This window comes from Lepidothrix coronata, unplaced genomic scaffold (assembly GCF_001604755.1).
Source record: "Lepidothrix coronata isolate B3197 unplaced genomic scaffold, Lepidothrix_coronata-1.0 Scaffold121, whole genome shotgun sequence".
Taxonomy (NCBI): Eukaryota; Metazoa; Chordata; class Aves; order Passeriformes; family Pipridae; genus Lepidothrix; species Lepidothrix coronata.
This window is the reverse complement of record NW_016690301.1, coordinates 3,588,982-3,614,002: the sequence shown is the minus strand read 5'-3', so window position 1 is coordinate 3,614,002 and position 25,021 is coordinate 3,588,982. Positions and strand designations below refer to the sequence as shown.

Sequence of the window (25,021 nt, the reverse complement as noted above, 5' to 3'; positions counted from 1 at the left end):
AAAGGATGAGCCAGCAGTGACTGGCCCTTCTGCCCCTTCCCAAAATCTCATGAACCCTGTCACTGAGCCCTGTGGAAACAGCCATGGGAGTTCCCAGTTCAACCCACCTTGGAGGCTGAGCTGGGGACAAGCCAGTGAATGGGATGGATGGACAGACCACACTTGGACCCTGAGGGAAGGTGTTGGAGAAGTCCTCAGCCTACTGTGCCCACTCCTTTCCTCACTATCACACCTTCCAAACACCCCCTTCTCCCCAGGCTCCCCTAAACCTGTGACGGACAATTTAGATTCTGAAACAAAGGTGATCAAAAGCAGTGGAAAGTAAAACAACGTTAAATGAATCAACTAAGGACCTGACTAACCAGTCACTCCTGCCAAGCACAATTTCAGCAGCACACCTACCCATTTGCAGTTTTTCTTCACTTTGCAATATCCTAATCAAATCCCAGCTCAGAAAAAGCGTGTTCTGTCCAAATATTTTTGAGCTTCAGTTGAGAACTTCTGACTTAATCTCCCCAAAGTCCACTGCATGAGCTCTCCTTGGTTACCTACCTAATCTTCCTAATGCAGGGGGCAGAAACAGATTTACACTGCCTTTTAAATACTTACAGTCATTTAAGGATATATAAAGGACCCCCACAGCAAAGAGATGACCTTTGCATAAGGAAACAGCAAAATGTTTTGCTGCTGTGGGAAGTCTCAGTCAGTGTTTGCACACACAGGGAGAAATCAGCAGATCCCACTTGCCACAGGCTTCCAGCCCCAGGGGTTATGTCAGCAACAGCCAACTCCCAGTTTAGAGGAAAAGCTGAGCCATTGTCAAGTGTTTCTGGAGCCTGCTGAGGGTCTGGCAGCTCTTTATTAACACTCTCTGATGAACAAGGTCCAGTTACTTTACCTTCCACATCTGGTTCTGCTTACTAGGCTGAGACTGGATGGGGCTCAGAGCTCTAGGTGTGCCCTGGCTTTGCAGAGCTATACAGCCCAAATCAAACTATTAAGAAAACTACAGCCATAGCAAACACCCCAGTTTTGTGGTTAAAGCCAGTCAGAGAGAAGCTTTCTGGTTTGCAGAAGTCCTGCACGTTTGTAAATGAACTGAGAGGAGCAGAAATGCTGAAAACCTTCTTTCCTCACCATCACATCTTCCAAATGCTCCCTTCTGCTTTAGTCTGAAAGTCAAACTACTTGACTTGTCCCAACCCAGCATTCGAGTTCTGTCCCAGCATCAGCCCAAATACCCAACACACTGTGTGGTTAAGGCTCTCCAGCTACCCCAGGGCACCCCACAGCCATCATGGCAAGGGCAAAGGGTGGCACAGACTAGATCTCTTGAGTGCCCCTTCCAGCCAAATGGGTGCAGCCAGTTGTCTGCAACATAGTTGGAACGCTAAGATCCTTCAGGCAGAGCACAGCAAGGGCAGGAAGCTCAATGTCAGTGCTCCTAACCCATCTCAAATAAATCCAGATAAGCTTGGACTGCTACACTGAACTTCCTAATAAAACACCCCATGCAGTAGCACACCAATTTCCCAAAGCACAAAATAAGCTTACTAAAATCCCAGAGCCGTATCGGGAATCAAAAGGCACAGAGAGTTTCCCCTCACTGAGTCAAACTGGGGTCTCACATAAAATATGGAACACGTGCCTACTGTTCCAGCTGCAGCTGGAACCTCCACATGTCCTCAGGTTTGGTATCACCCCACACTGTGTTCCATTCCAACCCAAACCCTAAAATCAGTGCTATTCTACAAACTGGTGGGAGCATTACTGTGTCTTACAGAGGACAAGCAATGCAATGTCTGCAATCTTCCCAACACCTAAGAGCCTAGAAGAGCTGAAGAAGAAAAAATCATCAACATTTTAAAGAGCATTTGATAAAAACAGGCCATCCTCATTACACAAGCATTCTCCGACTGTCATTTGCAGACTACTCCTCTATCAGTTTGAGATGATCAAAGTGCAATGGCTGAAGAATTTTGTCCAGTGCATGACCTTAATGACTTACCTACAGGACTAGTTGAAACCCGCTGGGAAGGTGGCCTGAAACCAGGAGCCTTGGAGTTGTCAGGATGGACGTTTTCCACGTGTCCTAGCACAGAGTTATTCAGAAAGGTAGACTGAACAGTGAAAGATGGGTCAGCTGCTGCTCGGGTAGAGAGTGGACAGTCTCCCCATGCTTGGTTAGCTGGCACCTGGTTGCTATCAAAAAGACTACTAAAGTGATTGAAGAGCGTTGCTGGCCCAAAGGCAGGAGGCAATGATTTGTTTGCTGGGTTAATGTGCATCTGAGAACCGTTCATAACGTTCATGGCTGATGAAAGCTGCACTGCAGCAGGTGGACCTTGAGAAGGTGTTAAAGGAACTTGATTCGTAACAAAAATAGACTGAGGATCTTGATGGAGGTTTGCATTTGGTACCACTGAATAGAAAGAACCTCTGGACTGCATCCTGTGAGTAACTCGAGGTGCTGGTACAGCTACTTGAGGTAAGTTACTGTTGTCCTGATTATCTGCAACGACTGACCTGGGCGACGCTAAGCTTAAAGGAGCAGTTTCTGAGCTGGATGAGAAAGGCATCGACATGGAAGGGCTGATCTCCGACATGCTGGTTGGCAGTATCTCCTCCTGGGCGTTACTGAGCGGGGCAGGGCTGCTCGAGGGGCGGGTCTCGGTGCCCCCTGAGCTGCTGCTGGCTGACATACTGCAGCTGCTCGCGACCGAAGCTGGTGCGTTTGCGGGCGGCTGCTCCGGGGTCGGCACCTTCTCCTTGGGCGCCGAGACAGCCGAGAACGAGTCCGCTTTCAGCGCGGAATGCTGCGCCGGCGGAGCGCTGGATGGCAGGAACGCCGTGGGCACCTGCCCGTTGTTTGGGGAAGCAGAGGGAGCTGAGGGCAGAGTGCTACAGGTGCTCGTCACAGTTGAGATGGCTGTGGCTGCAGCGCTCGTCTTGGGAACGCAGGCGAAGAGCTGCTTCCTGACCGAGGAGGGAGTCCGGTTACTGGTCACGCACAGCGGCTGGGTGGAAGCAGCTACAGACGAGGCGGTAACGGGACAACTGGACGTAGCTAATCCGGGAGACTCCGTCTGCAAAACGTTTCCATTCTGGCTACCTACACGACTCGAGCTATTATGCTTTGGAGAGCTGTTTGTGCTGCCAGGGTTAACTGGTCTCACCGGGAATGGTCCCCAAGTGTTCGGTGAAGGTGAAAAGGTTCCTCCAAATTGGGCCATAGGTAAGCGAGGGTGCCGGATCTGTTGCATAGTTTGGGCAGCCAGCAAGGCAAAATGAGGGTGAGAGTAAGCGAGAGGAAGAGACACCGGAAAAGACGAGCGCACGTTCGCGGGGACGTTCTTGTTCAGTTTGTTGGTAGGCTGGAAAGTCGACAGTGTCGATGACTGCGACGTGACGAGGGGCGGCGCTCCGAGAGGAAAGGAGTTCTTGTTGGAAGCAGTCGCAGTGCTGACTCCAGATGAAAAGTTTGCATGGATTGATTTGGCGCTCGAAGCAGGCGTTCTTATATGGGTTTTAGGAATCAAGTCTTCCAGTTCCTTGGCAGGATCTTGAATAAGGGCATTGATGAGTTGCACTGCGTATCGCGTGGACTCTGTACCACCCCTAGATTAAATACAAACAGGTTTATCTTTTGCAAAAGGAAACCCCACTTTGCACAACATTCCACAGCCTCAGTTTCAGACTGATCCATAAGTCTACTGTATGTTTACTCCAGTAAGTTATTTCTTGACTTCTCTGTATCTTAAGGATTATCTCTGAAGTCAACTGTCAGCATAACTTGGCAGCAGGAATGTGTGCTCTATTCAGTACCAAGAAGTTAAATAGGTCCTGCCTTAAAAAGCAAACAAGCTTCTCAAGAAATGACACCGTGGACTGACTCAAGACTTTCATTTGAAGATACTGTACCTTATAGTGATCATCCTCTCTCCATTCTTATCTTTTTGCTTATCAACGTCGATGTGGGCGCCAGTGACATCTTGAATTGCCGTGATGTTGCACCCACCTCTTCCCATTATTCTAGATACGACAGAAGCTGGGACTGATAATTTCTTTGACCTATATCACAAAGATCAGAAATCTGTGAAATGCATTGTCTGACAGTGGCTGAAGCAATATTCTTAAGTTTCAGGGCAGTAAGTGGTTTTCTGCTGATACTTTCTTCACCCTTTGGAGCCTTCTCAAACTCCCCCACTCAAATTATTCATCCTCAGTACCTGACAAGGGCTCTCCAGAAGCATTTATTCCAGCACTACTGTAACACAGATATATGTGCCTCACATTGCTTCAGAAACACTTCTGCCTTTTATCTTATCTTGTGTACCTCTCCAAAGTGAGACAAACCCTTAGCTTATCAACCTAAACTTACATAAACAGCGCTGCTTCAAATATAAAAGCCTGTGGCTTAGCTATTATAGCATGGAGAAGTGGCTTTCCAATGTTTTCCCAGGGATCAGCTCTGTAATATCGGCTGCATCCACAACCTTGGAGTATTCATCTCTTTCAGACCTCAAGACCTGGAAGCGCTGAGTCACCAACAAACAACGGCGGTGGCAGATGGTGAAGGTGTGCAGGCCTGGGATTTAGGGAGCTGCTGGAAGCCCCTGACAGGCTCATTGTCAGGCCACAACAACTGAGTCAGTCAGTTTAGAGTTTTCCTGATTCACGTGGTATTGGTGGGTCAGTGCACATACACAGCATTGGGAAGTCTTGGAACATGAGCTCTGCTTGCATCCAGACCCCAGCTGTGATCTCTGGGCCACCACTGTCCCCAAACTTTATGGTGTGGGCCTTTGGCACCCATACACTGCCTTCAGGCTTGTTAGTGATGTGCCTGGCTCAATGTTGAACAATTAGAGGGGATTCAAAGGGAGTTCAGAAACCACTGATCACAGTGCAAGTGCCTCTGAACATGGGACACATCCCTACCACCCCCTGGAAAGGCTGCCAGCTCCAAGGAGCTATTCCAGTCCTGGAAACTATTCCAGTTCTTGATCCTCAGGAAACTGTTTCTCGCTTAACAGGACTTAAAGGAAACACCTTTTATTCTAAATGTCTAAATAAATGGAAATGTTCTAAAGCATCACCTCATGTAGCCAAGGTGGTTTTATTTCCCCCTCTCCTGCCAAGACAGCACACCACAACTTTTCCCATCTCCAGAACTTCAGAGTATGCACCCAGTTCTATCCCACAGCTGCTCCCTGCTTTGGGTTTTCTTCCCCCCCTCCAACTCCATGGCTCCTCTCTCAAGCCAGACATCCCAGTCACTCCCTATCAAACCAGAGCTTCCATCATCACCTAACTTTCAAGAACACCCACACTGCTCACAGGGCTCCTGACTGTACCTTGGTCTGCTTCCACCTCATCCCACTGGGAACCCCAGGGAGACATTTCTCCTCCAAGAAAGCCCACCCCAGTGTCCAGTCCCCTCCCACCCATCACCCACAGACCTTTCCCTCCCTCCCTGCCAAGGCTGATGGTGTTGACCTGGAGAAGTGTCCCAAGCAGTACCTTTTTGCTCCGGAACAGCAGCGCCCTCCTCTCTGCAGCTGGAATTGCTCAATCGGTGTTGGCTGCAGAGTGTTGCTGGGGGGAGGGTCTTTCAAAACTCTGCCCACTTGCCTGTCGGGGGCAGAAGGGATGTTTGCATCCGTTACTTTGATAGACATCCTTTCTAGCTGGGGGATCACTCACAGGGAAAGGGAAGGAGAAGGATTCTTGCTGAGACCAGGAGAGGCTTTGGGAGAGGAAGCCATGCAGCTCCCGGGCACTGCGACCGCGCGTCCGTGGTCACCAACAAAGCTCTTTGGCAGGACACACTTCCATCAGCCAGGGCACAGCAAACACCAGTGCAGAACTGTATGGAATGTTCCTCATGGCACAGGGAAGGAGGACAGGGTGGGTTCTGGATGCCATCTCTAGAACCCTGCCATGGCCAGAAGAGCAGACAACACCCACGTGAGCAGTTGAGCTGAGCTGGTGAGACTCGAGAGCCCCAGGAGAGCTGGAGCAGCCCCAGGTCAGAGGTGGATCAGCTGCTGTCAGGAGGGTTCCTGCCCAAGAGGGGCACAGGCTGCTACCACACACCCAGCAAGGCCATGGCACTGTGGAGAGCCCCACTGGCGACCACATCAAAAGGCAGAGGCCGAACCAACTCGCCAAGGGTTCAAACACCTAAATTTTCATATTAAGCTCCCTTTTTAAACCTTTATTAAGAACAGTCTGTGGCTTCCCCTGATCTGAACGCATTACATTCTCTGTACAATTATGTTCTTTGCACACAGCCTGAAATTCCCCAAAGTGAGCATATCTGGTCACTGCCACTGAAGAAAAGCAGGAGAGTTTCATAAGAGCAGCCAAAAGCATCTGACAGCTGTATGTTCGTGCTGTATTTCTTTTTGATAAAGAGAACAAAAAGAGGAAAGCCAGATGACCATTCTAGTTACAAGCAGCAGATATGATAAAGGTTACAAGAAAGATACTGGGCTGTTAATGGCCATACAATAAACCCCAGTACATTTTCAAAGGAAAAGTTTGCTTCACAGAAAACCTTTAAATCTCACTGTACCTCCAACCACTCACATTTAGGTGAATAAATTTTCCACAGAACAAGTGATCAAGGTCACTGCTCAAAGCACAGTGAATTCTGGCCTTGAAGAGATCATCCATCTCTCCTCTACTCACATCCATCCTGCCCTTAGTTCACGTGCAATCATCTGCTGTAGGGCTTTTCACTGCCCTCTGCTCCCTTCTCCTTTTATCTTTACTCCACTGAACTCACAGGAGAAGAAAACCCTCGTACCAAATAAAATGTTCATGTCACGCTGACGTTAAGTTAGTGAGGAGTCACTACAAATTAGGTCTGCAATTGGTTTTCACAGCACTGCAAGAGTAAGGGGGGGTAGACTTTTTGTAAGTTAATTCTGGAATTATATAACCTTGCTGGACATTCTGTATTTGAGAATGGTTTACAAGCTAAAAAGTTCACTGACAGTTTTTAAATACAGAATTAAAGTCTTTACCTTCTAACGACTTCTTTCCAGCCTTCTTCTCTTTTCTGGCCTCTTTTTGGACTGGTCAGATTCAGCTTTACATTTGGAGAGGTCAGAGGCAGGGAAACAGACTTATAAGTAGTCGACAAGGAATTCGAATGACCTTCACCATCAAGTCTGGGAACAGAAATGAGCTAATTACAAATCACAGAATAAAATCACAGCATTAAGTTTACATTTCTGCAGCTTGAAACTAGTAGCATGAACTGTTTTTATTCTTATTTTCTACCTGGAATAACTGTTAGGTGACTTTGGGGAGGGTTATTTTTTACCTTTTAGTCAAGACTAAGCCCTTCCTCCAAAAAGCAGAATGTTAAAGTGAATTAAATAATACCAGAAGGACTAAGAATACAATAGTTTGTAATAGGTGGTACACAGCCACTCAGGTACCTCCTAATTATGTGTCTGTATTGTGTTCTCCCCTCTTGAAAAGCAATGTTTAGACAATGAACCTTTTAAGATGGCAGCATTTTCTCTCTTTACCTTAGTAAGTTTTAGCTCTCTGATAATACACCTACCCAAGGCATTTGAAAGTTCTGTGGAGAACCTGTCCTCAGATAATGAAAACCGAGGCAAAGAGAACAAGAAAATGCACGTGATAGAAAAAAGTCCACTGGGGAATATCAATACCAGAGTAAACTTTAAAAGCTTTTCCCTGCTTTATCTGAAAATATCTAGTTATTTTTCCAGAAGAGCATTGCTATGAAGTCTGAGTTTTGGTTTCAATTACAGCAGCATTGTCATCAGCATGTCTGTGATTAAAGAGAAGAGCAATTCAGGAAGGGCAAAAATTTAGAAATGACTGTGAGACAAAGTCTGCCTAGTGCAAGAGCCAAAGAGCACCTGCAGAAGTCAATAACTACACTAGTCCCATTTACATAATGTTTGATTCCTCAGTGTACTTTATCTAACAGAAGAACCACCTCTAACAAGGAGTCAAAAGTGTGCATTTAGCTCATCCTGCTGCAGTGAACTGCACAGGACCCTGAGACTCTTGTAGCAGACCTTGGATGAAAGGGCCAAGGCTGAAAAATTCATGTTCATAGGTCAGAACAGAGGCAAATTCCAACTTCTAACATTCCTAAGGCAAGCTCAAAACACACCCCCCCAACTACAAGGGCTGATGAATCCACTACTTCTGCACCTAACTTTGAGGAGAAAAAAGGAGAAAGAAAAAAGAAAATCCCAACTCTCTTCCCACTCCCAGACAAACTCCTCAGTCAGTCTGACCACAGCCCTCTCTCTTTGCCCTTTTTGATGCCACAGTGTGCGTGTTTTTACTGAAGATGGGTTCTCAGTCAGCCCAGTATCCTGCAGATCATCCCCTGTACCCTCTCCCCTCCCTTAGTGCAGGAAATGGAAATTAAAAACACAGCTATGGAGGATCAGACTTGCACTAATCAGATGTAAAAATAAACAAAGTCTACAAGACCCAGAGGGGATCTACGGTTTCTGACTCAGACCAATGAGCTATTCAGAAAATGGTGTTGCAAAAATTATCAGAACATTCCCTGGGAACTGAATGATCTTCCAAACTGTTCACACGGCCCTGTATATCCCCTGAGTTCTTATGGCTCTCACCTCTGGCTCGACAAGCTTAAATCAAACTGGCCATCCACCTGGCAGGTGAAATGCTCGGAGTCATCAACTTCTTCCTTCCTTCAAACAAAGAGATTGCAAGTCAAATGAGTTAATGATGAAACCATAAAACAGTCAACAGGTCACAAAAAACACTTCTGTAAATGGATGATAAGTAAAGTTGGTACTTCCTTAAAGTCCCAGCTTATTCACTTTAAAATAAATTCTAATAAAGCTGACACTGAAACACAGATGCTTAAAGAGCACAGAGAGCCATTTTGCTCAAATAGTATTTAAAATCAGGCAGAAATGCCAAAAAGTTTTACCTTTACCATTTTAAAGAGGTTGTGTTCAATACACTTGACAGTATTACTTAAGAGCTACACGAATAAAGCAGACTGAGCTCTCCAGGCTTTGGGGGTGTACCCTTTGGTGGAGAGCTTGTGAAACAACAGGGAATTAAGGAATGAACAGGGCAGTCTCACCTGGTTGGTGTTTTGGAAGCTGAGGTGCTGGTTTTCTCTTCCTGAGAGGGGATGAGCAGTGAGGCATAGCGCCGCTCCGAGGAGTTCGTGTCCATCGTGAAGTTCAGCTCTTGGCTCTTCCCTCCACTGCTGCTTTCACTATTGCAGTCTGTGCTATCCAAGTTATCTGAATCACTGTTCCCACTTGCACCACCGCCTCTTGGCTCTCCATTTATTTTATTTTTATCTGCTTTTTGCTGTGCTAGAGATATATGCTGATCTGGCAAAATTATCTGCATATTCTGAGGAGTCTCTTTTGTTTTGTTTTTCTTATTTTTTCTATTTGTGCTGGGGGTAGTCACCACATTAGCTCTCTTCTTCCCAAAGGCATTTGTGAAGGTAGTTGATGTTGCAGAAATTCCAATTGTAGTTGTAGTAGTTGCACTTGGAGGCTCTATAGGAACTTCTTGCTCCACTGAAAAAAACCAGGTGATGTACAATCAGAACCCACACAGTATAGAAGTCAGTGCCCTGACTGAACACACACTACAGCTCAAGTTATGCTCCTTGCTGAGCCGTCACAATACCTGCACTACATTTAGGTGTAAATCCTCCAAGAGTGAAAGACTCTCATGAACAAATGAGGGGGGGTAAAAAAGTGAACAAAGGAGTTTTGCCAGGAACTCAAGACTGTGGAGGGAAGAACCAGGGCAGCAGCCATGCAACACTGCCAGAGTAAGAGAGACCAGCTTTCACACATAGTCCCTGGACAGTTAAAAAAAGGCACCCCCACAACTACATTGTTCATAGAAACACTTGTTCTTTACCTTCATCGTCGTTTTCTTCTTCATCGTCATCTTCTTGCAGTTCCAGAGTTTCCTTAGGCTTGTTTTCTTCATCTTCTTCTTGTTTTCTTTTTTGTTCCTCTTTCTTCTTCTTTCTCTTTTCCTTCCTTTTCTCCCTTTTGGCTGCAAGAGCTTGTTTTCTGCTTTCCTCTCTTGACTATGTAGGAGGAAAAGATGAATATTTAAACATTTTCACACAGACTAAATTATCCTTATAATTCAGATCTTCACTAGAAATCTGAGGGAAGGGAGAAAGGAGAGAGCAGGATGAACTAGAATGTCACATACTGAATCATTACACAGAAACTGGGCAGACCTTATGGAACAACAGGACTAGCTGGTCCAAAAACTTTAAGGAATAACAACAAAATAACAACCAAAACAGAGGTATTACAAAAATACAGTTTTGCTGGAAAACCAGCAAAATCTCTCATCCTCTCAGTCCTTTCTCAAACAAATATTTAATAACCTCAGCAATATTTTTGCAGTGATGTTCACATCTTTGATTCAACAGTCAGTACTCAAAAGAGTATTTTACATAGAACTGCTCTAATTTTAACCACTTTTTAAATATATGGAATCAGTCATTTATGTTGCACTGTAGTTATGCACAGCAACTGATGTGTGTTAATACACTAATGTGGAACTTGTCAAAAATGGTAAGAACATCATAAGAGAGAGCCCACTAAAGAGTGTGTAAGTGCTTTACTTCAGGATACTGCACAGTGTTCTCAGAGAGGGATAAAGGGATTTTCCCCACTACCTGCTCAATTCTGAACAGAACTGCACTGAACAGAAGTCCACCAAATGCTTATGGATTATGATTTACACACACATAAACACACCATGAGACTGGAGACCTCCCTTAGTCCCACATCCTCTGCTCTGAGATGATCCCAGAGAGCTTCTGCCTAAGGAAACTATTGTTAAGTCCAAGCTTTCCTAAAAAGGACAATGGAGTGGCTGAAGCAGAAGTCAGTTATAATTTACCACCTTCAGCATGTGCTTCACTTACATATTAGAGGAAGGAACACACAGTCACAGCACAAGAAGCAGCAAAGGAAACACAGCCCATGGGTTCACACACAGTTCAAACCACTCTGCTACACAACAGCAATGCTTTACTCACTTTTTCCAGGTCTAGCTCCTTCAGCAATATAGTTGCATTCTTATTGGCTTCTGCAGCCTGCTGGTCTTTAGCTTTCACAATCGTCTCCACACACTGGTGACACTTTTTCAACAGGTCCTGGAATACAAACTTGTCTTACTAGACCCGTAAGAAACTACAAACCGAGGAGTGAGCCTTACCCTAAAACAAAAGATCGGCTCCCCTGTAGTCATAAACATACAAACTATTTCACAGAACGGGACTGTAAATGCTGATTTATTTTTTAAGTTCTGTATTAAGAAGGAAACACGCAAACAGTTCAGTTTTTGAACACTTAAGAACTTCCCATGTATATTTTTGCTGAAAATTCAGGGCAGGGTTTGGTCCCCAGTTCCAGCTCACCTTGTCTGTGATGGTCGCTATGTAGCGCATGCACTCGATGTCTGAAGGAAACTGGTTCACTTCTTTCACCAGGAACTGAACTACTTTCACGTGCCCCTAGAACAGCAAAGAAAATTCTAATCTCTTGTATACAATTGTCAACACTCACCATCAAAATACAGGTTTGATATCTCTTAGTCCAATGCAGAAGACTCGTAATAAGCAAGAACGTGTCTGGTGAGCTGCTGTCTGGGGAGAAGGGCAGTTGCTGCTTGCTTGGTGCTGACAGCACAGCTACTGTTGTGCTTCAAGGTGGCAAAGACAAGCTCTTGCACAAGTTATTTCTTATTTTAAAATACAAGGACCAAATCAGGCCCAAGGAAAGAAAGAGATCGTCATATTTTTAGTAACAGCCAGGACAACACTCCTTAGACACCATCTGTCACCCAATCCACTCTTTTGCCACTCACACCATGGAACTAACTTAGACTGCTCAGTTACAAGGTAACTCTGATCAGGGAACTGAGCCACCTGTATGTTATCCTGGTAAACATTCCTTTGCTACTGGGATACACCGTGCAACCACACAAAGGACCCAACTGCTGCTTCTGAAGTTATGTGAAAGAAGACAGCAGTGGCATGCTCAGCACGGCTGTTTGCCAAAAAAGCTGCACACTTATTTGCTGTTTCATTAAAGGTGAAGCAGCTACAGTGAATAAATTCCTCTGATATAGGATCCTTGCATCCAACACCACAACTGATGAAACCATCAGAAAGCAACGTTCTTCCTGCCAAGAAGAAAAGGCAGTAGGTGACAAATGAGCCGACTACACAAAGTATCCCATCACAACAGATTAGGAACAGAAGAGGAGAAGCACAAAGGAATGGGCACAGCTTATTCCAGACTGGTGCTGTGTTCATCTCAAAAGCAGGACTGAAACAAGCAGTACAGTCCAGACAGGTAGAGGGAACTATGGAAACCTCAATCTGGCAAAAGTCCCAAACGGTGGAAGTTTTTGGACAGTGTACAACTGGAAATAATAAAGTGAATATGGTTTCTGGAACAGCTTTTTCACCTCTCAAAAACTGGATCTGTGTGAAGTACAGCAATTATGATTATGTCAAGGCAGGTATTTTTACCAAAGTATTCCTTTTGCTGAGTTATATTCGATTCTTCCCAAACCAAGCGTTCAGATTCAAGCCCAAGCGAGAAGCACTGTTTTGAAAACATAAATGTTGGTCTCCTACCTTGCGAAATGCTGACATAAGAGGGGTAATTTTCCTATTATCTGCAGCATCCACGTCTGCTCCTGCTTGGACAAGCAGCTGGACCACATCGTAGTGCCCCCCATTCGCTGCCAGCCACAGCGGGGTGTTTCCTTTCTTGTTCCGAACGTCGATGTGGGCTCCTCTGAAAACACACAAGTGGAACAGAGGGAAACAGGGGATAAGTGAAGGTGAAAGCCAGTAAGATCACAAAAGACCAGAGTACAACTGGATATAGAACTTTAATAACTGAAATATAGTGGCTAAATACGAGAAATTCTGTCCCTGAAATTTGCTGTTTCATTTCCGACATCGTGACGTGGGGATCACTTAAATCTCCCTGACAGAAACCAACATGCACTTTGTGTCACCTATTGCACCACAGGTATGCAACCAGCAACCTTTAAATTATCATCAGTGTGGTGACTACCCACAGGACAAAGCAGTCCCTTGAGATTTTAGCAGTGCACAGGGTTCTGCTTGAAAAGCTCAAGAGCTGCTTCCAGGCTTTGCCCCCCAAGTGACACTGAGGATGAGCAGAAGAGACGTGCCACTAATCATAAAGCCATAGATGGTTTGGGTTGGAAGGGACCTTAAAGATCATCTTGTTCCAACCCCCTTGTCATGGGCAGGGATGTCACCCATGAGATCAGGTTGCTCGGAGCCCTGTCCAACCCTTGAACACTTAATTAGAAGACACGATTTACCGATTAATGAGGAGCTCGCAGAACTTGTAGTGACCCTTGTCTGCTGCAATGGTTAAAGCTGTGTCTCTTGAGGAAGGCACAGGTGGGGCATTCACATCTGCTCCTTTGTCAAGGAGAACCCTTCCAACCTCTGCATAGCCTCCTGAAGCTGCTTCCATCAGAGGTGTGAGACCAGTCTGTGCAAAGAGAACAAGTTATTCTGTGAAATCTGTACAATACACTTTGGATAAGACATAAATGATTCCTACAAAGGGAAATAAGATTTTTTTATTTAGCTGCCTGTATTTAGTTTAGGAGCCTAACTTCAAGCAGTCTCTGTCTCAAAAATACCCAAAAAACCCAACAAAAAAACCCCCAACAACAAAACAGAACACCCACACACAAACCAACCAAACAAAACCAACCCAAAAACCAGACACTCTTGGGCTTCGATTTATACAAACCCAAGCAAACTGTTGACTAAGAACCACCAGATACCTGTCTCAACAGCAAAAGCAAAGTTTATAACAGGATCTCTACAACAGAGGTTAGAACAGATTCAAATGAAGACACAAGTGTTTCTACAAAAATACTGAGAAACTGGCTTTTACAGCTTTTCTCTAGCCTCCCTTAGCACTGAGACTGATCTGGGCCCAACTTAGTTGCCAGGCCAGACTGTTAAATAAACTTACACCAGCTGCTAACATGCCCAACTGACCATTTGAGAGCTGGCTTTTATCCATATCCCCTTTCCTCCAGCCACAGTCATTCCAGAAGCAGGCGGGGTAGACAGACACAGCAATTATTTCAGCAGCCTTAGGAGTTACCAAAAATTCCTTTGTGCTGGGGAAATCAGTCTGGCTGTCTACACAAGCTTTAAGCTTGCTTTATGGCAGGAGACACAAAGCTGTCCCAGAGCACCAAAGGATGGGACCTGTGGAGCATTTCAGAGGCACAGAAGGTCACAGTACTGAAGCCACGGGTTCTACAGCAATGTAAAATCTTTACAAAAACTCTGACTGCACTACTTCTGTTGTAGACAAGAAGTCTGCTCTACATGAGAATCACAAGCAACACTATTCTCTTCCTGCCTAGACTTCACTTGTATGTAAAAATATCTGTTCTGTTAATGAGTATCACGTCAAGTTTAGAAAGAGTGAATCTAAGTTTCATTATGAGCTCAGAAGGACCAGTCAGCTTTTCCCTAACGCAAAAAAATTCATCACTGATGCCTTTTTTTTTTCTTTCTTTAAAGAAACCACACATTTCAGAACGTTTAAATGCTCTGATGTAATAACTCCTCTGAGCCCGAGAGGCTCAAAGTCACAGGAACTTTGAAGAAACTTGACGGCTCAGAGGCAATAAATCATAAGGAAAGGTGAGTGCCCCCCTTACCTTTGCCCTGTGCTCGACATTGGCCTTCCTGTCCAGGAGCAGACTGACCACCTCTGCCCGGCCCTGGAAGCAGGCCAGGGTGAGGGCTGTGTTCCGGTTGGTCTCGATTTGGGCATTAATATCTGAACCCATATCAAGCAGCAGCTTCACGGCAGGGACGTGGCCATTCATAGCAGCCAACATCAGAGGAGAAATTCCCAGCTTACTCCCAGTCCTAAGGAAAAGAAACACAACTGCAGTGCCCAGAGCTGGAGGAAAACTCCAAGAGCTTTCCAAATGTATCCAAGAGCAACAAAATGTCAGAAAAGAACATATAACCTATACAAATATAGACACCGACCTAAAATAGCAGTATTTTTAATTGGTTAGGAGAAACCACAAGAGGAACTACATGCAATAGGCAACTGCAATTTATAAACAAGGAAAATACATTTCAGCTTTCAGACATTCTGATGGCTGAAGCACAGATAAGCCTTAAGCTACATTTACTAAAAATCAAGGCTGCATCTGATTCATTCAGAGAAACACACGTTTCTAGCACAGCTGCAGTTTTAACTTTCTCTAGTTAAGAGTTCTCTTGCTCTATCTAGTGATAGAATATATGTGAGTTTTCTTAAAATGAATGGAGAAGAGGCTTAAGAGACATAGCTGTGTGAATTTGTTCTTCTTCCTGGAAAAGGTATTTTCAAACAAACACACAGAGGTGTCCTGAGCACTTTGGCTGGTTCCTTTACCCAGTTCTACTGGAAATAGTTTGACTTCCAGATCCCAAAATGGTAGAAAAGGGAAAGAGAAAGAACAGGTTTGCAAACTATGTTACCTTAAAATTTAGGTATAAGTCAGATGAAGTTTGTGGTAGCTAAAGGCAATTTAAAAGCACTAAGATAACATGAGCATACAGGATAACATCAGTGTAGAAAGGCTGCAGGGAGGTCTGAAAGCACCTGAGATTCCAACCTCAGTATGGAGCCAACACGGAGTGTCTGTGCCGTGCTGCAGCTCAGCTGGTGACATGGTACCTTACCTGGAATTAATTTCTGCCCCAGCATTGAGAAGAATCTTGATGATATTAACATAGCCCCCGGATGCAGCAAGGCTTAATGGCGTGTAATCTGACACATTCCTGTGCTCCTTATTTGCTCCCCGGGCCAACAGCAAATCAACAACCTGGAAAAACAGCACGTGTGTTAACAGACATATCGTGGCCTTTGCTGTTATCCAGGGAGTGAAAGGATGCTTATCACAACTTCAAACTTTCCAATGTGCTACCAGCTTCCCCTGTCAATAGACAAGATTCCACAGGAATATCTCTCCCCTCTTCTACTTGACTTTCCCCTATCTCTGTGCAGCCTCCCCAGCCCATGAGCACAGCAGCTGAGCACTTGTCTGCCAGAAAGATTGTTCCACCTACACAAGAATGCAAGGCTTTACAGTGAAGCTCTTCCTCTGAATCTTCCAAGTTTGCAAACAAGGGATCTATCCCACTCCCATAACGTCTCACACTGTTTGAGCACCTCTTTCAGAAACTCACACGACTTGAATTCAAATGACACTCGAGCCAAGTTTGACCATTTTTTTCACATGGGCTTTACAAAAAAAACATGAGGTAAAAATCAGAGTGACTGATGTTAGTGGGACCAGCATGAGGAAGGACACCTCTATCAGAAGCTGCCTAAGAGAAACAAAACTGGGGGAAATTAAAACATTTTGGGTGATATACTGCACTTTAGTGCACCTCATTTTATTACTAACATTGGCCAGGTGATTTCCAAATATGTCAGAAATAAGGCTGCCTCAGAAGTTGCTAAGCCAGAAATGTAAGAGGTAGATACTGGCATAAGGAAAAAAAATAAAGAGGAAGAATAAAAGAGTTGAGCTGTTCAATACATAATGCTCTCACAGGCCACACTGATCTTATCTTTTATTTGTGAGAAGTACTTTTACTAGTAAAAATCTGCAATTCAAAGGTAAAGTGGAAACTTTCCAATTTTGTCCAACTATTTGAATCTTTACATTACTCTAGCATGGAACCCTTGGCTATCTCCCTGCCATCTTCTAAGCAAGTATGCACGTGACTGAAGTAGGAAGGATTTAACAAATGTTATTTGGACAATAACAACACACACAAAAAAATGTGACATCCTTAAAAGCCTGGTGCAATGTGCCCTGCATTGCATCTGCACTCATCAGCCCCAAAGACATTTACTGCCCACACCAAATTCCAGTTCCTGTCCCTGTGTGCCTGCACCAGCTGTTTCAGTTTTGAGAGCAGGAAGATGCATAAGGGAAGTGTTCAGTGAATAAAGTTATTCAATAAACATCTCTGCTGCCCTCACAGGAGTCCTTACCTTGTGAGGACACACTGACTGAAGACAAGTGATCACAAGTGACCACAACCATTAGCTAACAAAACTGGGACAGGACAAGGGAGGGAAGAAAAAAAGCCTTAAATGTCTTCTTCCTTTCTTGGAAGAAGAAAAGGCCTTAAATTAGTTACACTTAACACAGGTGAAAAACCTTCCAGAAAAAAAGAAGGATTTATCATCAACAGAAGAACCCCAATTCTGTACAAATAAAAACTATCCACAAGTAACAACTCAAGCCCTTTGAGGACACGTGTCTGTACCTCCTGGCGTCCACCAGAGCATGCCAAGGAAAGCGGAGTATCCTTTGTGCGCTCGGACTGTGCTTCAATATCCCCACCCTTGTCCAGAAGAATTTCCACGACACCAACATGTCCAGCAGTTGCAGCCAGAATCAAAGGCGTAAAACCTAGTGACGTGACATGGTGTTAGAAGCAGCCTTGAGTATCTCACAAGTGTTATTAAGGAGCAGAAATGCACAAAAGGGTTAATTCATAATGAATTCTATTGTTCAGGTATGTCTTCCTCAGACTGGGGGTTTCCTGGCATAGGCCACAACCTCAGAGCCTTTCTCAAACCTCTTTTGCCCCTGCCACGGGCTCTGATTCCAAGGCTCTGATTCCAGCGAAAGGTTCTGCAAAAAAAATCTAGACAGTGCTTGCAGTGACCAGTTTGGATTAAGTTCCAACCAGTTCCCCTCTCTGGAGAGGCCACGGTTTTCTGCTTAATTCCTATTCAATGAAGCTCCAAGCAGGGACCCCATCTGCCCTGTGTGTGTTGCTGGTTGCCAGTGGTCAGTGTGAGCTCCAAGGTGTGTGGTGTGATGGTTTTGCCCTCTCAGCTTTACAAGATTTGAGATTTTGTTGAACTCTGTTACCGAGAACAACGATACCCAACCTGACAACTGTTACCCTTCAGCTCTGTCAGCCAAGGTTGGATGGTTACCCCATCAGCCCTGGCTTGCCAAGGTTTTTTTGCAGGGAGTGAATCACAAAGCCCAAAGTGCCTCACGTTTCACAAATGTGCTTAAGATCCCGCTCAGGTGAATATCCTTCCAAAAACGCAGGCAGAAGTGCACGCAGTGTCACTGGCTTCGTGTGGCACGTGAAGTGCAAGAACACATTTTTTTGCAAGAACACATTTTGAAGCAATGAATCCCAAACACCATTTTGAAGTTGGCTGTTTCACGCTGCAGTTCGTGCTCAAATTGTGCTGCTGTTCTAACTGTTCTAACTCACCTTTCTTGTCTCTGTGTTCGATGTTGGCACCACGAGCGATCAGCACGGACACGAGTTCCTCGTGCCCTCCCGCACACGCCAGGGTCAGAGCAGTGTCGTGATTACTCTCAGTCTGCACGGGGAAAGGGGGAAGAAACAGAAATTCAGAAATTAAAAATAAAGAGAACTTCAATAATTCTACAACAGCACCCAGATTAATTTTTTTTTCCCCCCCTTTCAGGAAGCAAATCCACTCCAGCCCAGCTGCCATTACTCACGTGTGCATCGATGTCCACTGAGGGGTACATGGGGAGCACGGACTGGGAGGGCACATTGCTCGGTGCCTGCGGGCAGGGCTCGGGTGTGGGGGACTCTGTAGTGTGCGAGGAGCTGGTGGAGCCACTGGGCACTCTGCTGTTCACAGCTGAAAAGTAACACCAGGTTGTTAATCCACCCTTAGGAATGTCGTATCTTTATACGAAAAATATTAAGTCCCGTCAAACTGCAGTGGTGTAATAGCAAAACAGTAACGGGGGGGGGAACAAATTAAGTGTTCCTACAAACAAAAAGCAGCTTTCCAGCAGTTAAACGGTGTAAGCATCATCTCCAAACTGTGGTAAGTTAGGAAATAATTTTATGAATTAGTCTGTATGCATTACAAGTGTGAATTATGAAGGTGATTAGTTATCCTTTTCGAATTGTAACCTGCACTGTTAAGAGTTCAATCATATGCTCAGTCTAAACAGGCAAATGATTTATCACTAACACACAACCTAATGTTCAGAAATACAGACTTATTCTGGACTTTCAAAATTTTTCACGTAAAGGTTAGTGCACACAGCCTCCAGAGAAGTTTTTCAGAGCAAGATGACTGACAGCAACTCCCACTATTAATCATGTCTCAGAGTTAAACCAACCCAGGAAGGCAGAAGGGAAGCAGACAGGAGGGGGCAGTCAACAAAAACAAGAAAGCTGAAAACTGTGCTCCCTAAAATTTATTCTGATTGATGCACAGCCTGTAAAAGATGTCATCCTGAAGATCCAGCGCAGCTCAGCAACACAGGGAATGAAACTTTATCTTATTTTTAAAAAAAATAACAGTTTTTAAAAAAATAGATAATTGAGAATTGGATTTTTTCCACCTAGTTTTAAATGAACAAGCAGAGAAATCTCCCTGCACTTATCCACTATGGGGCCAGGACCTCTGCCTGCCTCTGTAGCCAGAGGAGAATCCAAGAAGAGCCTGGATCCCTGAAGGCTCAGCTGGGATTACCTGCCAGGAAAGTCTAACACACCTACACGCTCATTCCATGTGCTCTTTAGGCACAGTAATTCCTGCTGATAGAGCAGCTGGATTTGACAAGTATTGTCACTGCTGGATTGCCAAATGTCTCTATTGTGTGGCCTCATCAGACAGAGCACCCGGTGAGCTTTAGTTATTCCAAAACACAGAGTATTTTGCAGTACTTCTGGAAGAAGCAGCTGAAGGAAAACACTAACAACTACAGGTCAGAAATAAGCTGCAGCATTTTGCTTTTGTCCAAGTGTTTCAAGCATTAAATGAAGATGAAGGATGAACTCAAATCTGTGTATGACTTAAGAGGAAAATTTTGCCAACCTTTCCCAGCTCAACCTTACTCATTCCATTGACAAACTGCACACCAGCAATTACTCACAGGAAAATAGTGTAGGTGGAAAAGTCCTAGAAAATCCCCAACACAACCACTAATACTCTAATTCAGCCTGTGTGTGACAAAGGAAACACAGACCAGAGCACAGTTAGATGGGTCCCTTCCATTGGGTTCTGGAAACTTGGGGAGGGCTGTCACTGAAATTTGGGAAGATGGCAGTTTCCAGCTGTATTTTTTAAGTAAAGCATCCTCCTCTGTGCATCAGCAAAACCAGCATTAACATTTGGTCACCACATTTGAACAAAAAAGTACTGGATCTGAATTCCCTTTACAACCTTCAGGAGCAAACCAGGTTTGTAGCAAAAGTTTCAAGTACAAAAGCTCCCACTTCATCTGCTCACTATGGATTACCACTTACAGCAGCAAATGGGTATTAATTAATGTAACACAATTGTCTTCCTGCTCCATGCACCAAAGTGCATGATAATAACTGGATTTCTAAAGATTATTCCTTCCAAAATACAAGACACCAAATCAGCCTGTTAAGGACTTTTGTGAATCAAGCTGGTCCTTCCTCAGGGAGGACACTGGCTCAGTGTTTTCAGATTCTTCTAACTACAGATACATGTAAAACCACATGCATGTGCTGTGCATGCAGAGCAAGGTGTGCACTGGAGCCAGTTTAAGGGTCCTTAACGTAAAATATTCAGTGTTGCTGTCACAGGTTCCACAGGTTCTCTATATTTCACAACCATGACTGAAAATGTCCAAGTATTTCTTGCATACTTCAGATTTTCATCATGTGCTTAAAACATGTGAGTGTGTGTTAAGCACTTCACGTGCACAGTAACAACGATGTCAAACAGGAGAGAGAACACCAAAGGCAGCAGAAATGCACAGAAACCCTGCACTGATACCCCAATTAAAATAAAATCTAACAACAAATATTCCTAACAATGCCCACCATTTAATTACCCCCTCTATAACTGCCAAGTTTACAGAATTGCAGGATCTTTCAAACTGTCGATTTTTATTCCCTCAGTGTGATTAGCAAGATGGGCCCGTGGAGCAAAACCCACCTGAGAACTTCTGCCTCCAGTTCCATGGGGCTGATTTAGCTCAGCCCAAGCTACACAGCAAAAGACAGATTTTTAACTTAAAGATGACCTTGCAGCAATGGTTCCAATGTGGCATTAACGTGGAATGGCTGTGGAACCACAGCTCAGCAGTGAGGGCAGCACTGGCACTGCCTGTGACTCCAAGGAAAGGCTGGCTGGAGGGGCTAAACCCACCATGGCTCCAAGGAAAGGCTGGATGGAGGGGACAGACCCAACTGAGGTGGATGAGCACCTGCAGCATCTCTACACCAAATTAAAATCGGTGGCTTTCGCCCTCTGAGGAGAAAAGGGGAGAACTTTCCAACATGCAGATTGCTTCCTACTGAAGAGGTGTTTTGTCTTCACACCAGAAAGGGCACTGATAGACACAATGATAGTCAGGCTTCGATTAAAAATTTCAAAAAAATTCATTTTCGCAATGTGATCTTCACATATTGCTAGTTTTGTGACATAGGTTTTAGATGTTCCCATAGGCTTCAATATTTAAAAGACTTGTTTAAAAAAAAAAAGTTATCCTACACACGACAAAATCCAAGTTTCCTCACGTGCTATGAAGGGCTTGCAATGTTCCCAAGGGTCTGTCTTTGTATCAGTGTGAAGCTGAACACCGGCCTCCAAAGACATGGGTGACTATTTCCCAAAGTTATGATAAAATATCAAAGGAAACATGAGCAAAGCAACAGAAAGCAAGAACTCGGTATTTTATACAATATAACTCTGGATGCATTTACAGAACCTGGAGCAAAGCTCTGGATGAGATTTCAGCTGTAGCCTGAACTCTTTCTACCCAACTGCTGCCGTGCCGTGAGCATGGACATTCAGGAATACTGGGCTTGGATTTCCCTTCCCCTATCCTCCAAGGAACTGGGATTTTTAGGACAAAGAGAACCATCCTTTTTCATGCCTGAGCAGCCTTTTAGCCTGTCCATGCAGCTCCTCAGGAACCTGCTACTGCACAGAGGCTTTTGCACGTTGGTAACTGCGGCTCCTTTCATGAGTCACCATTTCTCACTCCAGATTATCCCAGGAACCAGTTTTACTCCAAACACCAATCCTAAACACAGTAACTCAGATGGCACCTTTCAAATCCTTACCATAATTCTGTATCACTGACTACAACCAGAATTTCAGAACTGAATAAGTTTCTCAAAAGACACCTGAAATTTCAGTTTAGAAACATGAGCTCACAGGAGGAAAGTGGGACAGAAGCCTAAAAATACCAGCTGAGTAAAACAAAGAGAAATAAAAATATTTCAACTAAAGACAAAGCCCAGCAACAGAGAAAAGAAAGTTCCTCATCTTTGATACTCTACACCAGAAAAAAAGCCTCAATTCAGATACTGCCAACTAAGAAATCTACTACAGTAAATGAAGAACTTGAACTGAAATGAAGCTCCAACTATGCAAGACAAGAGGCCACAAGAAACCAAATATTGAGTAATGAAAATGGTAGATGTGTTCCAAACTAATTTACTGCTTTCCCACTCTAAACTGCACCATGTCTCTGTCTCTTTAGTAAACCTGATTTTGACTGCAGTAAGTCACATCTTCAGCACAGGATTAGGTGCAAGATTTTAGCATCAGCACATCTAAAAACTCCATTACAACCAAAACATTCTGGAGTGGAAAGAGATGCTTTGTTTTTAGGTTTTAGTTGACTTTCCAAAAGGTACTTGGGTACCTCTGTGTAGCTTTTTGAAAGATGGGACACAGGTAACATATCTGCCCACGACTCACTGCCAGGCAGGTGCCACTTTGCACTTTGACATCCACAACCTCAACAACTCAGCCAGCAGACTGTGCCAGCAGACACAGAGAAATGATAAGATAAACACTCCATTTATATATGTTTTCACTGTTAAGTTGGTCAGCAAAATACAGATTTGTGGCTTTACAGAAATGCAAGTTCTCCCTTACAACTGGTCCCAAGTGGGGCTTGGAAAAATTTGCCTCTTGCAATGTAAGTTCACAGAATGGCTTGGGCTGGAAGGGACCTTGAAGATCATCTCATTCCAACCCCCTGCCATGGGCAGAGACACCTTCCACTAGCCCAGGTTTCTCCAAGCCCCGTCCAACCTGGCCTTGGACACTTCCAGGGATCCAGAGGCAGCCACAGCTTCTCTGGGCAACCTGTGCCAGGGCCTCCCCACCCTCACAGGGAAGGATTTCTCCCTAATATCCCCTCTAACCCTGCCCTCTGGCAGTGTGGAGCCATTCCCCCCCATCCTGTCACTCCAGGCCCTTGTTCAAAGTCTCTCTCCAGCTCTCTTGGAGCCCCTTTAAGCACTGGAAAAGGCTGTAAGGTCTCCCCAAATCCTTCTCTTCTCCAGGCTGAACACCCCCAGCCATCCCACCCTGTCTCCAGCCTTGGACCATCTCCTCTGGATATCACCACTGGTATGAGCAACAGGAAAAGCTATTCCAGGGCAGAGGGAAAAGGCATTTCTGTTCCTCTGAAGCAGCCCCCATCCAAAATGGAATACTCAGCAGGAATAGAAATGTTCATACCTCTTGAAACCCAGAGTCATTCACCACCATCACAGCAGCTCCAGCAGTGGGATTAAGGGGACAAAACCTCCCTAAAATCAAAGTTTCCCATGCACAAGCCCCTGAACCATTTTACCTGGATCTGTAGCACACATGTAAAAATCAGTTCTTGTAACAGTTTCTACTGCTCAGAATTTCTTAAAAAAATTAAGGACTAATTGGCAAGTTTGTGGAAAAAAGTGCACTTTAAATACGGATCAAAGAGTTCAGAGTATGAGTAGGGAAGTTTACAGTTCGTTTTTACATGGACACAATCTTACTCTATCTCAGATTTATAATTTCCCTGGGGATCACTTTCACACAGTCTGGATTTAAAAAGTGAGAAAATTATCTATCTCCCAACAATTTTTTGGGGGGAGGGAGAGAAGTAAAAGAAACTCAGGAATTTCAAGAAGAAAATATATTTCAATGAAGCAACATCAAAACACTTCTGCAGAAGCCTCTGTAATTCGCCAGCTGAAGTTTCCTTGAGTTGCATTTCTGTAAATGTACTTTCTAATAGTTGCAGAAGAGGGTGCTATTTGTAGTTACTTTTGAAATCAGTAAATCTCACTTCTTAGCAAAAAAAAGTCTTTAATTACTGAGCAAAAATAGTAACCAGTTTCAGAAAATGAACCAATATCTATCCGAGGGGTTTTTAATGATTTTTAAGATGGTTTTTCTGGTTGTTTGCAATCTTTTTTTGCCCAGCAGAGTTCTCACACCGCAGCACTTTTCATTGTGGGGGCATTGGATGTAACACAAGTTGCTGACCACGAGGGGGTACAGACTCCAGAGCCTCGTGCTACACACGTTCAACTCTCTGCAACTACTCCGACGGTCAAGACCTCGCTGATCATGCTTTGCATCAACCATTCAAATTTTCCTCCTCACACACTCCAGTACTAAAATTTTAAGTAATAAAAATTGAGAATGTTTTAATGTTGGTTGAATATTCTGAAGAGCACCACGGAGCAGATGCCAGAACAGGGGGAACTAACACCAATGCTCTACAAAACAAGAGGCTTTACTGGAATTACACCAGCGAGCAGATGGGAGTGGTACAAGCACCCCACACTCCTCCACTGCCTGTGGGTTCCATGGGAGGTTGCAAAGTCACAGGTGGTCTCAACTTGCATGAGCTTGATGCAATTACCATTCCAAAGGCTCCCAGGAATGGCTGGCCACAGATCTCACCAACACTTCTACAGCCTCGACATAAACTTCAGAGGACAGGGCACCAACCATGAAACGGGAAGGGCAGGGGGAGACAAACAGGAAAATAATGGGCAGGGGCACAGGCACAAGGCACAAAGAAAAGTTGAAAAACACTGAATTAAAAAAGAAAAAAAGCAAAACTACAGACCAAACAACACTGG

The 25,021-nt window shown here is 44.5% G+C and overlaps 1 protein-coding gene across 13 annotated transcripts in view; it reads right to left on the bottom strand.

The window, feature by feature from the left end:
* Positions 1-25,021, bottom strand: part of LOC108502566 (ankyrin repeat and KH domain-containing protein 1) — a 99,542-nt gene that overhangs the window by 10,196 nt on the left and 64,325 nt on the right. For 12 of the 13 annotated variants that reach the window (XM_017825606.1, XM_017825613.1, XM_017825614.1 and 9 more), the window contains exons 16-31: positions 18,646-18,791; positions 18,389-18,500; positions 17,414-17,559; positions 15,812-15,954; positions 14,788-15,001; positions 13,414-13,589; positions 12,689-12,851; positions 11,462-11,557; positions 11,081-11,197; positions 9,934-10,108; positions 9,128-9,581; positions 8,646-8,723; positions 7,035-7,181; positions 5,524-5,634; positions 3,922-4,071; positions 2,009-3,618 (exon numbers count right to left, since the gene is read on the bottom strand). In XM_017825606.1, the coding sequence (XP_017681095.1) occupies positions 2,009-3,618; positions 3,922-4,071; positions 5,524-5,634; positions 7,035-7,181; positions 8,646-8,723; positions 9,128-9,581; positions 9,934-10,108; positions 11,081-11,197; positions 11,462-11,557; positions 12,689-12,851; positions 13,414-13,589; positions 14,788-15,001; positions 15,812-15,954; positions 17,414-17,559; positions 18,389-18,500; positions 18,646-18,791 (4,038 nt within the window). Of the gene's footprint in view, positions 1-2,008; positions 3,619-3,921; positions 4,072-5,523; positions 5,635-5,742; positions 5,939-7,034; positions 7,182-8,645; positions 8,724-9,127; positions 9,582-9,933; positions 10,109-11,080; positions 11,198-11,461; positions 11,558-12,688; positions 12,852-13,413; positions 13,590-14,787; positions 15,002-15,811; positions 15,955-17,413; positions 17,560-18,388; positions 18,501-18,645; positions 18,792-25,021 lie in introns of those variants that run through there. The other variant, XM_017825620.1, reaches the window with a different exon arrangement.